Source organism: Habropoda laboriosa, unplaced genomic scaffold (genome assembly GCF_001263275.1).
Source record: "Habropoda laboriosa isolate 0110345459 unplaced genomic scaffold, ASM126327v1 scaffold2, whole genome shotgun sequence".
Classification (NCBI taxonomy): Eukaryota; Metazoa; Arthropoda; class Insecta; order Hymenoptera; family Apidae; genus Habropoda; species Habropoda laboriosa.
Genome location: NW_017100190.1, coordinates 5,950,256 through 5,967,246, shown reverse-complemented (window position 1 = coordinate 5,967,246; position 16,991 = coordinate 5,950,256). Strand labels below are relative to the sequence as shown.

Here is a 16,991-nt window from a genome sequence, read left to right as displayed (position 1 = left end):
AAACATTTGAATTTTAGTCATCGTTGTTCTTCAGACTTGTCGAATAGGATATTGAAATGACTCGTATGACTCATATTGAAGTATTTCTCAAATATTTTCTCTTGCATGTTAAGTAGTTAGTTGATTTATTATTGTATATTGTGCGCTGATTTGGATCGAGTGCACTATGTCCACCCTAAATTAAACTTTTTTAGTAGTTTACCGTAATTAATAATCTATTTTTGGAATTTATACGAGAATTTTTGAATTTTAGTAAATACTAGAGTCAGTGCATCGCGTATTGAAATAATAGCTTCATCTCTAGTTCAGTTTATTATTGAATATTTTGACGCGTTTAACTTATGCTTCTCCCCAATTCTCGTCGCGTATTTTATTCAAATTTTCTTATATTCTAGAATCGAAAAAGATACGAATTCGCGTTTTTTCTTTTGATTCTTTCAATTTTTCAATTGCATTACGCATTATTGCAATAATTTCTATCGTTACATTTAATTCTAATTGTTTAGCAGCTTTTCTGTTGCTATCGAACCTACATTTTATTGACTCTTGTGGAATCGACCCTACATTTTTTTTTTTACGTGGAGGTAGGCCGACTCTATGTGATAAACAATTGGCAACCGTATACTGTCTCGCAATGTAAATTTAAGTAAATTAGGTTGAACTGCACAGAAAATACACAGAACTGCACAAATAATTACCAGCTCAAATATGAGCTGCTTAATGTATATGCTTAAAATGTATTTTCTTGTGGCCGCCTGACAGCAACCTGTAAATCTGGCACGACAGTGAACGTGTTAATAAGTAAATGTTGTTCAAATTATGTCGTGTTTTATGTCATTTTCATCAGAAAAATTAAAAAAGTTGTTATTTAAATCGCTTGGTTGCCTCGACTCACGTGTCATGCTTATCTTTTATTCGCTGTCCTTGTCTACGTTCGGCAAACTACAAAGGCGGGCGCGAGGCTCAAAAACGTAGTCCCTGACTCTACGAGTTTCAGGTTTAGCTTCCTCGCGGTCTGACACTTGTGGAGAATATACTGTATTCGAAAGAAATTCGAGTCTAATCAGAAACGTAGATTCGTTCGTAAGGAACGCGTGGAGAAATTTCTCCCCGGATTTTTCATAGATACCATAAATCTCTAGCGAGCCAGTTTGAAAAAAGAAAAAAGGAAAAACTTAGATGCGATACTTCCGGCCGACGGTAAAACTTCCAAGCCCGTGGAATGATTGTGGAGTTAATAAAAAATTCGAAGGTGCTCGGCGTCGGGCGAGAGTCGTTCAATCTCGGTTCTACGGTGAAACGTATCGCGGTAATGAACGCGAAACAGTTTCTTGCGCGAAGCACCTCCTCGAAATCGCGGCGCCGCAGTAAATCCTCCGCATCACGAACAATGCTCGTTGCAGCCCGTTCCGCGGCAAGTCTATATTTTTTCATCGCTCGGTGTGCGCGCCCCCTCCTCCTCGCGAAACGTATCGCCGTTCGGCGTCTAAGTTATTGCCGCGTGGATGAGCAAAAGGTATTGTTCGATCCGGATGCAGCGTGCGTGTGTACGAAACGCGTAAGAATAAAGTCACATTGTGTCCAGAATGGAGGAACGGGAGCAAAGGAGACGGCAATGGCGGCCGTTCCGTCGTGAAACAGAACGGCTGAACGATGACGGACCATTAGTCAACGGTTACCCGGGGCACCGGTTGGAAAAGCTCGCAGCTTAAAACTCTACCATCGTGGCGAAGTAATAAAAACGACTTGAAAATCTGACTACCCTCCAACTAGAACCTTTCTCTCTCTTTTTCTCTTCTTCAATGGTTCTCTGATTAATTTCACTCGCGTGCCCCGCGGAAAAGTGTTGGAATTCACCGTTAATACGCGCGTACTCTCTCGGTGCGTAACCGGGGAAAGTCTTTCGACCTGGGTTTATTGCACCCCTTGCTGGCCTAAGGACTCCAAGAAACCAGCTAGTCAGTCTAGTGCCGTCGTCCAACTAGAATCACACGCTTAGGACCGTCACAATAGTTCAACATTCACCAGGACATTCCACTGGGGTTATTTATCGTAATAAACAACTTATAAACAATTACGCGTTGTCTTTTCACAATCAATCAAAACTTTCAACAAAAAGGAAAATCGTACGATAGGAAGTAATTACGAGAGGGAGGCTTGATTTACTCGAAAAAAATTCCGACTGCTTTGGTGAAATCGAGCATGGAACACAGAAAGCTATACGACGAATTCGAAGAGCGTACAATTTGAACGAGAACGATCTTAGTCGAGATGAAACGCAAATTAAGATACGTCTGTCTACAGTCTCGTCACTTTTCAAAAATGGACATCCCGCGTCATACGCTGTGGACATTTCGATCACGTTCGAAACGCGTGTGTACGTGTACGCGTGAAATTTCATTTGCTAAGTATTCGCCCGGCAGAGAAGCGCAGGATCACGTACGGTAATCGGTCACACCCACCAATCGTCATTATCTATGCAAATGTCTGAAATATATGACAATTAATTTTATTGATCCCCCGGGCGAGAATGTGCGTCGGATGCGTCGCGACGCGCGACAAATTCATTCCCGCGTTTTTCCGCGAATTTACTCGACGCGACGTTTTTTATTTCGCAATTTAGCGTGACAAAAACTTATCACGCTACAAACCTAAACGAACCCAGAAATTTCCATCGCCTGAAAAATTCTCTTTCTCCGATAAAATTTCAGGCCAGCCTCGCTAAAGCGGAAAACGTTAAAATCATTACGAGGAACACTCTCGTCTGATTCACGCAGGATTAAGCTCCGGCTATTACGGATTATCCGATTGTTGCTGGTCGACGGAGGAAAATGTACGGTCCCGGGTATCGCGAGTTATTCCGAACGATATACATTTTATTAAAATCGATCGGAGTTAACAAGGCGGGCGGGGGCTCGGCCGTGCGATAAATTACAACGTAATATCGGAATGCACCGCGGAACAATGAGAAAGCATCACCGCGTTGCAACAGCAACGCGTTTGAATAAGTTCCCCAGATACGTCGGTTCTCGCGAGTGCGAATTCACGCAAGACTTACGCCAGCCTGTGCCATGGTGTAACAGAGATCTATGGATACAGCGGGGTGCCTGTGTGACAGAGAAAGGATGAAAGAGGCACGTGAAAGCATCGTGCTCTGTTGGCGAGCTTTTGTCGGGCGGGTTCTGCGCGCTGTACGAAACGAAAGAATGAAATTCGCACTGTCCCGAATGGCATTGTCCGCGGGAGCAATGTAATCGATCGTCGTTCGATGAATGCCAGAGAGTAGGCGGCGAGAGGAGGCGAGATCGAAGGGTTGGCCGGAGATATAGAGGGTGCGTGCACGGACAGATACGCAGAGCCGATTTTTATTACCAGCCACCGACTTCCGCCAGCTTTGTAATTCAGACGATCTATATGAAATCTCTCTGGCCCACCTTTATCCGCCGGTATATAAAAGAGAAGCCTCGTGAATCGGTCGAGTTTGATCGTTTAACGCGTCTTTTCAACGAAACGGAAACCGTTGATGAACGGATCGACGAAACAGTCTAGCCTCCGCGAAGAACGGGCTGACGAAGAGTATCTCTTCGGAGAACGTCGAAAGAATGACACACTCGGGGACGCGTAAATACTTGTATTCCCCTCCTTCGGGTTTACGAGAGCGACAGGGAGGAAAGCAATTTTTCGGTTAAAAGTGGGACGCAAAGTAGCGCGAAAAGTTAGATTATTAAAGTCTCCGAATTGCCGGAGGGGGCGTTTTATCCTCGCTTTGGTTTACTTCAGATTAAGAAAGTTCAGGCCCGGCTGGCTTTCCGCGTCAAAAACCCGACGAATCGTAATAACGATCCACAAATTCCACGTGTACTCGAGAGATAAAAAGCGAGAAACGACTGGAGAATAGAGAGTGAGAGAGTTTTTCACGACAGGCGAATTAATAGTTTACAAACACACTCGGTGCACGACGACGACGACGACGATTGAGTGGGGGAGAGGTTATATTAGCCAGATGGGGTGGAAACGCTCTACCACCCTGGTTTGCAGAAAGGAGAGAACGCGTGTTCGTCTAACGTCTCTCCCGTAATATTTATGCCAGCTCGAAACGTTGCTTTCCCACGCGAGGAGAATTACTCGCGTATCTCACGCACGCGCTTTTACAACAACGCTCGACGCTGATCGACGAAATATCAGATCGTACCCGATAAAAATGTCCTGCCTTCGCGGTACGTATGTAGCTACGTTTGTTCTCTCGCGTAATGGAATTATCGTTCCGCAGGTAACGCGGCACGCGATACTTCGATTACGCGAAATGCTCCCTTTCGCGGCTGCCTCGCTCGCTCGACCCTCTTCCTCCACCCCTGCCTCCTCCTACTGCTATATCTCACCCTTCAGGTTCGCGGTTCTCCGATGCACACGGTCCGTAACTCAGACGTTAACGCGTATCGTCCTCAAATTTTTCGATCGAACCGTTTCAAAGTTACGTACGCTGCGCTGCGATTCATGTACAAAATGAACCGCGTTCGACCCGAGCTTTTTAACTCTTTCACCGATAACACGCGCGAGAAATAATAGATGTCCAACCATGGACGCGAAATTGTTCGTTTCGACCGCGTCGTTTAAAATTTTTTTTATTAATTAAGCTGAAAGTGCGCTGAAACGCTCCAACATCGCTGTGCGAATAAACTTTGAAATTCCCACTTTCACCCTTTATTCTCGGAGTAGGTTGTATAGCCGAAATTCTGAAAGTCTCCAGGTCGTTTCTACCCCCTGTGTCCAGTACCGACTAGAGACACTTTGCAAACTACTTGAAGCGAGATTCCCAACTCTCCGCCAGATATGTTAATCAACGATTGCAATTTGTCTGCATTTAGCCCGAAAAACACAAGATGATCGTGGGAATGCGTGACGAAGGCGAAACACCAACAACCAATCGGCACCTCTCCGAGAGATTAGCAACGAGAAGGAAGACTAGACGTCGGGAGAATTCACTTGTCAATTTACAGTGTAAATCTGCGATCGTGATGGTCGTTTTCGGATCGAACGAGAGGGGAGAGAGATCGACCACTTGAAAAGGTAAATCGTTCGTCGATTCACTACTCGCGGAGGAATGAATCGTAGGGAAAAAGGAGGAGTGAAATGGGTGGCTGGTGAATAGAACGTCGCCAGGAGCTTGAATGACTCGGCTATTTCCGAGAAGGAATTTCGTTCGGAAATCTTTGGACGCGAGACGATGTACATGCGCGTGCAAATAGCACACCGGGGTCCAGAGAGAGAGTGCACGAAACACGAGTATCGCCTGGAATGACGCTTTCTTCCATTTACATGCTGCTACGAGGAAGGGACATTTATAGATCCAGACGTTAAGAAGCGTCGCCTCGCCGATCCTCTCTAACTGTCGTGCACACGAGTGTGTATACACGAATGACTGAGCATTTGTTACGCGGAAAAGGAACAGAATATTCCGCGGGGATGAATCTCGCGTGCGACACGGATAACATAGAAACACGGATCTCCCGGCCGCTAGTTTAACCAAACATCCGATCATCCGTACGGTATACTCTCTAATTAGTTATTTGGCTCTGTTGCATTATGCATAGACGCACGTTATAGATGAAACAGAACGATTTTGAATGGTATCTCTCTGTTCCTCTGTCCCTATTAGCTCCTCACACCAGTTTCTATCTACCGATTGCACTTTCACTCCAACAGAATTCTATACTTTTACGTTATACCGTTGGTCGTTGATCCAATTTGAACAATTTGTACGATCTGTATCCCTCGGATGTTAAGTATAAAAGAAGAGAAGAAACAGGGAGAAAGACTTGAAGCGTCCGAGTAAAACATTCGGACGATAAAGAAGGCAGAAAGTGCGGAATATCGTAGAGGAGCAGAGGGATAGGTCTTTCGCCCGAAGGCAATTTGTCGCGCAATCCGAAAGCAAAACACAAAACGCGCAGGGCAACGTCCAACAAACGATCCACGTACAGTACACGCGGCCTTTTTGTGCCCGGAATCGTGAAGGGTGGTGTTTGTGCGAGTGCACGGCTCGTTCGTCTGCTTGGTGGAAAATATTTCACATATTTTTGTTAGGAATTAATCCAACCCGTAATACTCGTTGGCCAGCGTGTTCACCGCTGAAAATTCTCTTGACAAACAACCCTCTCGGCTGCATTCGTAGAGCCATGGCTTGGCTAAAGGGCGCCTGGTTTTTGTGTTTGTACGCTTCCTCCTCACGCGTGTGTACCGTCTGTGAAACGGGCGAAAACGCGGGGAGATCCGACGAAATGGTCAGCAGTAACCTCCGCCTCCTCCTCGGTACCATCCCCGTGTTTCCAACCCTCTCTCTAGAGCGCCCACCTCTCCCCGTAGCTGTGTGGAATTCCTCAAGTTTGCCCAGGGACAGAAATTAGTTGGAGCGACGTAATTGCTCGAATGTATGCGTTCGGCCGTTAACGTTATGGCACTTCTCATTACGGTCCTAACAGCACAGCTGACACCAGGCAGAAGAGGAGACGGGTTCATCCCGCGTGTACGGTTTATGTATTGCGGGGGACAAAAATTTAAGCGTTGCCCTGGGAAATCCTGGAAAAATTCGACGATAAATTCGCGTCGCTTCCGTGGCGACCCTTTTTTTTTTTGCTTTGTTTTACACATTTCACGCAAGACAGAGAGAGAGAGAGAGAGAGAGAGAGGACACGTTTAAAAGAGACCCGGTAATTCGACTGGTTTGGCCACCGTTTAGAAATACAGTCACAGGAGAAAACGCGACGATTAATAATTTTCAATCGATAATACGTAATATGCCGGGGGTTTCGATTCGACGTCATTTAACAATGGTACGAATTTCGTTAGCGATCGTTATTCGAGATTGACGCAGCAAGTGAACACCGGCAAATTATTGTCGTTCCATTGGGTCATCTCGTTAGTCATGATTAAGCAAATTTCATACCCGAGCTATTAATATTAGAGTGGTTGACCGCACGATGTCCACAAAATTCCCCTGGCTAGTATAGAATGCATATACTGACCCGACAACTACCGCCCACTAGCAAACTTCCTGAAGTTGATTAAACCGGAAAAGGCTGTACAGGTTGGCGCACGCCCGCATTGAGACGGCTTTGTTTCGGCCAATTAAACAATTATTACTTAATCCGAGATAGGATTACGCTTTCGAATAATTGAACGAGATGTAAACAGCTACGCGTTGATCGTTCTACTTGACGAATTTTAAGGGATGAGATTGTTTCAGTTGTACATTTCTTATCGTACGTTGTTATGCGAGAAAATCTTTCGTACAATATGGCAGAGAAATTGAGAAGAGAGACACGAAGATTAATTTTGTAAACGTAAAATAGATAGAGGGAAGAAAAGAAACGAGAGAAAAAAAAGTTTTCAAATAAAAGTACGTCTTTGATACGTAAAGTTTTTTCTACGCAGTCTCTTTTACGAGTTCTTCTTTTCTTATTTATGTAATTTGATACTTGTTTGAATTGTAGCTTTAGTACGTCGCCATAATCACGTGACTGATGTGAGATACATTTCAAACACTTCTTTCTACATATATGGTTCTACGTATTTTTTTTTAGAAACTAATGCTCTGTCCTTACTTTCGCAAAGTTTTCTTTGTACGAGTAAAATATTCAGTTCATACGAACGTATATTTGTAATCATTTAGCACATACCTCGTTTAGAACATTGACAATCAAGTTTTGTCTCCGTGATTTCTTAACCATGTTAAACCATTGAATAATAATCGTTCGCTGTTTACTTTCATTGGCACAAAGTAGATACACTGTAAATAATAATTGTCCTACGTTAAATCGTTAATTCTGCTGATTTATATTAAAGATAAGATTAAACAACTTCCATACCTAGTAGCAATGCATTTGAAAGCAAGCGAAATGTCGAATAACTCCGATTGATGTGTGAACACGGGCTAATGGAATTTTGTAAACTGCCTTTAGACGTGTTGGAAAACTAGATCTCTAAAACATCGACTGAACCTAACATGCTAGAAAATACGAACACGAGCTCTTTGCGTACATCTGCCAGAAAGCTCATGATCTGTTTAAAGTAATGGCATTTGCGACAAAAAGTCTACGACATTTATACAAAATATACAATGCAAATACGGCAACAATATACTCTGCACTTCGCCTACCCATCGCTCGGATATCAGTTGTTCAAACTACGCAAAAACATTATTACAACACAGACAGTAAGTAAATGCAAGAAATATAACCTTGCAAAGCCGAAACACGCGCTACTCGCATGTTGTTTATTGGAAAATTCTTTAAGTAATGTATAACAATGAAAGAAATCGTTATTAGTTATTCGCGGTGTTAATAAATTACTAGATAACACCATGTTAAGTCGGTAAATTTTATATCAACAAAGATAATTAACTTTCAATTCTGTGCTTTTGCAGCACATAGACCAAAAATAACTGGCAGTTTAACGAATATTCAATCAACGGGAGGAGCTGTACAATCTCTAACACAAGATGGATTAGATAATAAAAAGTTAGATGAAGAAGCAAAGGAGGAAGCGGAAGAAAAAGAAAAACGTGAGCAATCACAGAGAGTACTCAAATATAGTTTTGCATTTTTGGGAGTATTTACTACTGTTGGATTGTCCTATTTAATATATGATTTAACAAAAACTAAATATGACGAAGATGGAAATGTTATTGAAGATGAATACGCAAATTTACCATTTTATGAAAGAACATACAAAATACTCAAAAGAGAATTTAACTATTGTACCAAGGTATAAAATTCTTAATATACATCTTTCTCTTTTATTACTGCAAATTTTTATTTGGTCTATTTTTAATTCCATTTAATGACTTTTTAGCTGTTTCAAGAACCTAGCAGACATAAATTGCTTCCAGATCCAGTTCAATATCCTTATATTCAACCTCCTTACACTTTAGTACTAGAATTAACAGATGTATTGGTACATCCTGATTGGACAGTAAGTAACACATCCACCACAATTTGAAATTGTAGTATACACTGCAGAACAAGGAATGGTAAAAAATAGTGTCCACCTAAATTATTAAAAAATAGCTATATTTATTATTTTAATAAATAATATATTTTATACCATCTTTAGACTGTTTTCCCTATCTTGGATATCTTGGATCCTAATGGATATATCATGTACAGACTAGTAAGAGACACAACACGTTTTGTAGATGGTCATCATGTTAAGGATTTAAATGCTCTTAACCGTGATCTTAGTAAAGTAAGTATTAATTCTTATTTTTTTCATAGATTACAAATCTTCTAATGTATTTTACTTAACATAGGTTATAGTAATTGACTGGAATGCAAAGAGTACAAAATTCCATCCTGAAAACACTTTAAGACTACCGCAATGGACTGGTAATGATGACGATACAACGCTATATGATTTAGCTGCATTCCTTAAAAGTGCGTTTATGTTTACGAATTTCGTTAATGTGTTTCGTGTCAACATATACTTACATATATACTTCATTCTTGATTGTTTTTCTAGCTATATCGACAACAAATGTAGAGGACGTACGAGAAGTTCTTGATTATTATAGACAATTTGATAATCCATTACAAGTTTTTAGAGAAAATCAACGAAAATTATTGGTAATTATTACATTAATTTACATCTGCATGTTAAACTTAATATTCTTGACTAACGAAATTATTTCAGATGCAGATTGAAGAAGAGGAAAGTAAAGCACAACAAGAAAGTAGTAAAGTACTTACCTCAAAATGGAAATTATCCTTCAATCATTATCGTTAGGAAATGCAATGTTGTAAAATACAAGAACTTGTAAATTATCATTAACATGTTCGTTCACTTTGTCGATACATATGGTGTAATTATTATATAATTTTTGCTATAAATAAATAAACAAGTAATTCGTACATTACAATACTTTAACTTATTATTTTATTAAATTGTATCAAAAAGTAATTTAAATTTTGTTAAAATTATATTTTTTGCTTCTTTCGTGCATTTTCCTTTTTTCTACGATGCGTAATTTTAACTTTTGGTAAAAGATCTTGTAGTGCATTACTATCATCCAAGTAAGTTATATCTATTTCTTGAGATACACTTATTAGTTCTTGTGTATTAATTGGCGTAGATACGTTATCTAAATCTTCCTGTGACAAAATTGGAGCCTTTGTATCTGCAGATTCTAACCAACTTAAAACTTTTTGATGAGGTGCTGCTGTCAAAGGCAAAGGAACTTCGTCACATATATCCCATACAGCTAAAAGTTCTGGTGCTAATATATCCATATAAGTATTTAATTTTTCAAGGGATTGCTTCCAACTGGGTTCAAAATAATCATCTGCATTACGCTCGTTATATTTTAGTCGTAACTTTTTATTTGTAAAACCTACAACATATATACATATAACATGTAAACAATAATGGATTATTTATTATTTTCGGAGTGAAAAATTATGTATTTACTTACTTTCAAAAACATGTTGCATATCTGATTTATCAGACATTGTCAGAGGTACTACAGTATCTGTTTGTGCACATATTGCATTTTCCCAAGCATTCAATAAACAACACGATTTACCATTAACAGATGAATACTTATCTAATGGAGTATCATGTGTTATGCATTGATAAAATATGTCACCTAAAAAATACATTTATACTAGACTTTTTGTAAATCATATACAATATAAAAAGTAATAGAATGATATGCATACCAATAGAATTTTGAAAAAATAAAAATATATTCTGAGTGTCATCTTTTATCACAAAAGAACCAGTATTAGACAATTCAAATCTATCTCTCAAATATGGATTCAAAGCCATTCCCAGTGTTTGAGATTCGTTTAATGTTTCTTTAATATGAGGAGGAGTGTATGGAAAATAAAACGAGTGTGACATTTCACTGCTAGTCCATGTATTTACAATAATTGTAGTTTCACCAGCAATTTGGCTGGATAAAACAACGAATTCCTTGTCTTCTCTAAAAATAATAATATAATGTATACATGTATGTACATATTTTCATAAACAAACTCATCAAGAAATTTTACCTGTTCATTACATGACCCATAAGTGGTAAACCTTTAAATTGATGGGTCCATTTTTGTTGAACGCATTGCTTTGGAAAACGATTATCACACATTAAAATGCTATGAGAAGTTCCTACATATTTACAAAAATTATTTCTACTGGCAACATCTAAGCAAAGCTGTTCACAGTTTTCTAAATATGATTTTGGGCACAATGTTATGACAGGTTGATCCAATGAAACCTAGAACATTAAAATCATTCATCATTAAACTAAACTACATAATCTCTACACTATAAATAATTGTAATTAAAAAATCCTTTCCAGAATATTGTAAAATTAATTAATAGTAATGCTTTACTCTTACTCTAACATCAAGATAATGAAGACAGCATCTATCTACAAATAAAAGAACATCAGGATCCACTGAGTCAAATTTTATACTCCCCCATGAATCATCTACCACAGTAGATTGCAATACAGTTTTACCATTTATGCGTTTCCTATAATATCAAACACGAACATAAATTTTTTATTTATGCAAAATTGTGCATACATAAATTACATATTTACATTTTATTTATATCCCATAATGTTACATATCTTTCAACATTTACAGTACAATACTGATTCACATTAATTGGGCTTAAATCTGCACTAATATAAGGAATTTTCGACTTTTGTTCATGTATTTCAGTAAGTTGACATTTATTGTCATGTTCAGATAATATATAAAAATTACAATGTTTCTTATGTCTACCCAAAATCATACCTAAAACAATGATTAAAATTACAAATAGTCCACACCATAACTTTTTTTTCTTCAAGAACTATATTAGTAAACCAAATATGTATACTCACAGGTATCAACATTGACATTATGTTTTAATTCATACAATGAACTATTAAGCTCACACTTAGCTCCTTTTTGTAACAGTAGTTTCCATAAACATTCTCCTCCATTAACAAGAGGTGCACTTACTATAAATGCATTGAAAGGAAAATTAAAATATAGTCAAACTGTGGACAAAATATTTTACAATAATAATAATACCTAATTCCCCCATAAACGGAAAAAGTAGAATATTTACATTATGTAATTGTATATAATCTACAGTTCCACCAGTGTAATACCAATTATAAGCCTAAAATGGTTATATTAATTTATCTGAATTTCTATGATAAACTATGGAATATTTTTGCTTAATACTGTTTCAACATTATACAGATTTTATATAAATCTTAATTTATCCTACCCCTTCAAAATATGGATCTGGATCTTTATCAATAATTTGGGCTAAATCTGCTACATATTGAGGCACTTTAGCAGTTGTTGCACTTTTGGTGTCATTCCATTTTATATGCTTTTTCTGTACTAATCCTAATTCTACAAAAATATCATTAATCAAATTCTTCTCATAAATGTTTAGCTTTCACAAGAATTGCATTTATTACAATACCTTTCTCATGTTTCAAATAATAATGCTTCAATCTTTCGATATCATTCCTCATTTGATTTTTAAGAATAACTAATTCTAATGCAGGGTCTTCTTCATTCAATACTGGATAACATACAAACATACACAGATGAATTAATTTGTAAAATACTACTTCGGTAATTTAATATGCTTACCACTTCTAGGCAATTTCGCTGGTGGTAATAAAGGTTTTGGTAGATCACAATGATAAGGATATTCCTGATACTGATTGATAACATTTTCTAAATCAGAGTCATCCACAGAAAAGTTGCTATGCAAATTATATCCAGGTACCAAATAATGAGAATGTTGCTTTAAAAATGTTGATTTCAATTTATCTTTTAAATTTGTTTCAGCACGTTTATATGACTTTGTTGTCAAAATACTCTGTTCCTCCATTTCCATTATTTTTCATACGAGGTTTTTATAATTAATAATCTTGAAAAATCAAAATTACGGTTATTTTTCATATGCATATTTTACTCACCTACGAAAAAAATTGAAGAAATTACCTTACATCATAAAATATGTAGAAAACAAAAGGTTAGGTTAGGTTTTTAATAACATGTTTCTTAATATAAATTATCACGTCAATTCATTAATATTCGGGAAACCACTGAAACGATGTTTACAAACACGTTCATAAGACTATGCACGTGTTTCTTTAAAGACGTCATAGAATATAAAATTACATTGACGTACATCAAATACATGTTTGAAGACAAGTGTATCGCAGCGCACTCTACATCCTACAAAGAAATTATTATCATGAAAACTTGTTAAGTACAACTTTTTAAAATAATTGTACAATAAAATGAAATAAAATAAAAATATAACATAATTAGGATCAAATTTAATTTTGAACAAACCAAGTAAAATCAAAAAGAATATATATAAATATATGAAAATAGACGTTTATACAAATTTACTTAATTAAAATAATGTATTGAATTCGTAAAATAGAGAAGATAATATATAAAAATCTCGCTAAATATAACATACAAATTGTATTAACAAAACAACGGATATTGTATTATATTCCTTTATTACTCTATTTGTGTATAGAACATAGAATATACTGACATGGAAGCAGACTAAATATTTTATGAATAATTATATATGAAATTTGTTAAGAGAAATACTGATTTGAGTTTTGTTATAAAACTTAAAATAAGAATGAAATTGATTACTCATTAACTGGTAAATGTATAACTAATAAAAACATATAAAATAATAAATACTGTTGATGGCGTTTAAATAGCTATCACAGCATTAACTTTGATATCACATTCAAGCTTGAACAAATCTGTTAACTGTATTTAAAATATATGGTAAATTGAATTAATTTTCAATAATTATTTGTTGATAGACCTTGTACTATGCAGAACGTAAATAATAATAGCCATTTAATTTAAATAAGAAACACAGTGAATAACTTTAGTACAGTTCAATAACTTTAAATGTATCAACAAAATATTGTTGATTGTAAAAATGACAGCACAAAAATTTTTCACATTTTAATGTACATTATTTATCTACTGACATCTATTGCAAAGAATACTTATGTAAAGGCACTAAATAATTTCATACGTAATTTAGTCAGTCTGGTTTTGATGTGCTTCAGCTACAAACGATCTGAAAAAATCATGAAAGTACGAACGACGATATTGTAACATATTGCATAATGATCCATACTTACTTAATTATATTAGGTAATTTTTCATAACGACATATATATTTATGTCCAAGACCAAATGATGCTTCAATTCTTATTAACTGAACGCGACTTGTATCATTTCCATGATAATTTATTGCTGCTTCAAATAACTTAAAAGAAATATCACATGTATGAATAATCTAAATTTCTGTAAATCTATATGAAAAAGAAGATGTACTTATACCTTTTCACCTAAAGCAAAAGGAACAACATTATCATCTTCTGCATGCAGTATCATTACAGGACATTGAACTTTTTGTATATGTTTATCAGATTCAAACCGCAGGTAATTATTATAAAATGGTTCAACAATTACCCAGTGAAACCAAGGTAAATGTTTAAACACCTGAAAACAACAAACATTTTAAGCAAGTTTCAAATATATTTAAAGTCATTTGATGTCAATATAAAACATTTTTCATATATTCTAAAATACCTGTGCCAAAGGATGTTCACTTAATTCATCTGCAATATTATTGAATGGTGATTCCAAAATCAAACCTGCAGGATAAATTTTTTCTGCTGCCAGTAATGCCAGTACATGAGTAGAAACTCTGCAATCAAATAGTAATTTATAAAATTATTATGTATATTCTTCCATAAACATAAACTTATATTTTATCATAACACTAATACTACTTAAAACAAATGTAAAATTCATACCCAGTCCCTAAAGAATGTCCCCATACAAAGACAGGAGCTGTATTATTTACTACTTCTAATAACCATTCGAGTACATATTTACTATCAATAACTACACCCATCTCAGATAGTTCTGCTTCTTCACTATCACCATAGCCTGTGTTTATATAATAAAGATAATGTTATAAATGTTCAAATAATTCTTTATATACTTTATTTTCTACAACCAGAATATTTTATGCTTGCCTCTGTAGTCAAAACATATAACATGATAATCTAAATTCTGAAAAAGTTTGTATAGTTCTAGCCGATGACTACTTGCTCTATTACCACTATTACCATGCATATATAGAAAGACAGGTCGTTTAGCATTTCTTAACACAGCTTCATAATCATTGTCAGTTGTAATAGTGGAGTCATTTAATAAAGACTGAGGTAGTATTTGCCTGAAAGCAAATTTTATTTACTTTGACTGAATTATATGCATGCATTTATTAATTACTAAGAAGTAACTACCAACCATAATCCTATTTTTACTTGCTGATCTGTTTTTAAATAAAAATTTCTTGTTCCTTTCATCCCAACTGACTCTGGCTTTGAAAAATCTAGATTAAGTGGCCATTGTACTAAACATGTAAAAATTGTTGTACATGAACAAATAAAATTATTTTGATGAACATTATGCTTACACAAATTCAGAAACAGAATCTTCTTTTGTATAGTGTAGGAGTAGTGAAATATAAGGGGCAAAACCCCAAATATAACAAGATATACAATTATTGATATTTTCATTGTTGGAATGAAAAATCTGCAATATACAATGATTTCATTTATTTAAAAATTTATATCATTACAAATGAATTACTGATATTATGGAACAATTAATATTTTCATTTATTTATTTATGAATACATTTTTTTTACTTAATAAAATAATTTATTCAAAATTAAAAAATTACATTCAAATTACAGTCATGCATTCAAAATAAAAATTGAGCTATAAATAAAAATACTATGACTTTTTCATAAAAAATCATCAACAAGACATAAGAGTATCATATAACATTATACCTTATTAATTTCATAGGAGTCAGATGTATATATTTACAATTTAAAATATATTTACTGCACATTATTTAATACTTGTATATTCAAAATTGTTCACATTAAGTTTAGAAACAATGTATTTGTTTATACTTATTTATATTTATTTATACTTGTTTGATAATCTCATTTTTAAATGTCTATTTGTACAATTTCCAATACATTAATACTTTTACAACATATTATATCTTGAATATTTTAATAACAAAATTACAGTAACAAATATTCATATTTGATATGAAAAATTAACACAAGATAATACACATAGCCCCACACTGTAAAATTAAAAAATCAAAAAAATAACAAAGTGATATTTCAAAAGTTATTTATAATGCTTGAAACTAGTTTATTAAAATAATAGGTGACTACCTTTATTTGAATGTATGAAGGTTCAGAAGTAATACAGTACTAAAGGTACAATTATTTTATAGGGAGTTTTAAAAAGAATATGCTATTATTGCACACAATAAGAAAATTTAAAAGATAAATACAAAGAGGGATGTTCACTGTTTCAAAATTATATGAGCTTATAAAGCTTTAATAAACATACATTAATTATAAGAAAAATGTTGAATAAAGAACAAAAAATTATTATAATATGATTATAACAGAGTGACTTACGTTCTTAAATACCAGATATGAATAATGGAGATAGGTACCAGTGTCACAAATATTAGATCAGATCCCTGCATATTTGTTAGTAGTTACCAAACTTAAGGCACCTTTTTAATTCCCCCTTCAATGTAATTTACGTGTATATAAATTGTAAACTACTAGTACCACAGATTAATAATATAATGATGATTAATAAATGAAGTATTACATTCATAAGAGTATAATTATATCCACATCTATAAATTACATTTCGTAACAGAACATATCTTTTCCATGTACTGATAAAAATTCTTATGTGAGAAGAGATAAATTTCAAAAAAGTATCAAATCATTAAGTTATATAATTTGTTAAAATATTATTATTCGTGAAAACCCAAAATGGAGCAGTATTTTAACTCATAAATTTGTTG

At 35.1% G+C, this 16,991-nt stretch overlaps 3 protein-coding genes across 3 annotated transcripts in view; 1 reads left to right on the top strand and 2 right to left on the bottom strand.

Annotated features, from left to right (window-relative positions):
- The first annotated feature begins 7,997 nt into the window (after positions 1 to 7,997).
- On the top strand, positions 7,998 to 9,780 carry LOC108579918 (mitochondrial import inner membrane translocase subunit TIM50-C-like). Its single transcript, XM_017943539.1, is given in 8 exon segments — positions 7,998 to 8,212; positions 8,423 to 8,763; positions 8,851 to 8,972; positions 8,974 to 9,028; positions 9,112 to 9,243; positions 9,308 to 9,431; positions 9,517 to 9,620; positions 9,688 to 9,780. Coding segments are annotated over 8 exon segments (1,113 nt in total). The 5' UTR covers positions 7,998 to 8,070.
- Positions 9,781 to 9,971: 191 nt separating this feature from the next.
- On the bottom strand, positions 9,972 to 12,903 carry LOC108580129. The gene is made up of 11 exons (XM_017943796.1): positions 12,660 to 12,903; positions 12,487 to 12,588; positions 12,283 to 12,413; positions 12,081 to 12,171; positions 11,888 to 12,007; positions 11,600 to 11,798; positions 11,394 to 11,529; positions 11,049 to 11,269; positions 10,713 to 10,978; positions 10,466 to 10,639; positions 9,972 to 10,384 (listed from the first exon to the last, which is right to left on the bottom strand). The coding sequence occupies exons 1-11, from the start codon at positions 12,901 to 12,903 to the stop codon at positions 9,972 to 9,974; spliced, it is 2,097 nt and encodes a 698-aa protein (XP_017799285.1).
- A 1,196-nt stretch (positions 12,904 to 14,099) lies between these two features.
- LOC108580094 (monoacylglycerol lipase ABHD12) overlaps positions 14,100 to 16,991 on the bottom strand; it is a 3,195-nt gene continuing 303 nt past the window's right edge. The window contains exons 2-10 of the mRNA XM_017943759.1: positions 16,588 to 16,702; positions 15,553 to 15,671; positions 15,384 to 15,489; positions 15,110 to 15,309; positions 14,885 to 15,020; positions 14,658 to 14,775; positions 14,406 to 14,567; positions 14,204 to 14,331; positions 14,100 to 14,139 (exon numbers count right to left, since the gene is read on the bottom strand). Of these exons, the coding sequence (XP_017799248.1) occupies positions 14,100 to 14,139; positions 14,204 to 14,331; positions 14,406 to 14,567; positions 14,658 to 14,775; positions 14,885 to 15,020; positions 15,110 to 15,309; positions 15,384 to 15,489; positions 15,553 to 15,671; positions 16,588 to 16,658 (1,080 nt within the window). The 5' untranslated portion in view covers positions 16,659 to 16,702. The remainder of the gene's footprint in view (positions 14,140 to 14,203; positions 14,332 to 14,405; positions 14,568 to 14,657; positions 14,776 to 14,884; positions 15,021 to 15,109; positions 15,310 to 15,383; positions 15,490 to 15,552; positions 15,672 to 16,587; positions 16,703 to 16,991) is intronic.

Bases quoted from the DNA above. Each gene is read 5' to 3' on its own strand.
- LOC108580129 (XM_017943796.1), bottom strand. From the start codon at position 12,903: ATGGAGGAACAGAGTATTTTGACAACAAAGTCATATAAACGTGCTGAA. The intron at 12,589-12,659 runs GTAAGCATATTA...TATGTTATCCAG, and splicing joins AGCGAAATTGCCTAGAAGTG to TATTGAATGAAGAAGACCCT. The intron at 11,270-11,393 runs GTAAGAGTAAAG...TTAATGTTCTAG, and splicing joins TTCATTATCTTGATGTTAGA to GTTTCATTGGATCAACCTGT.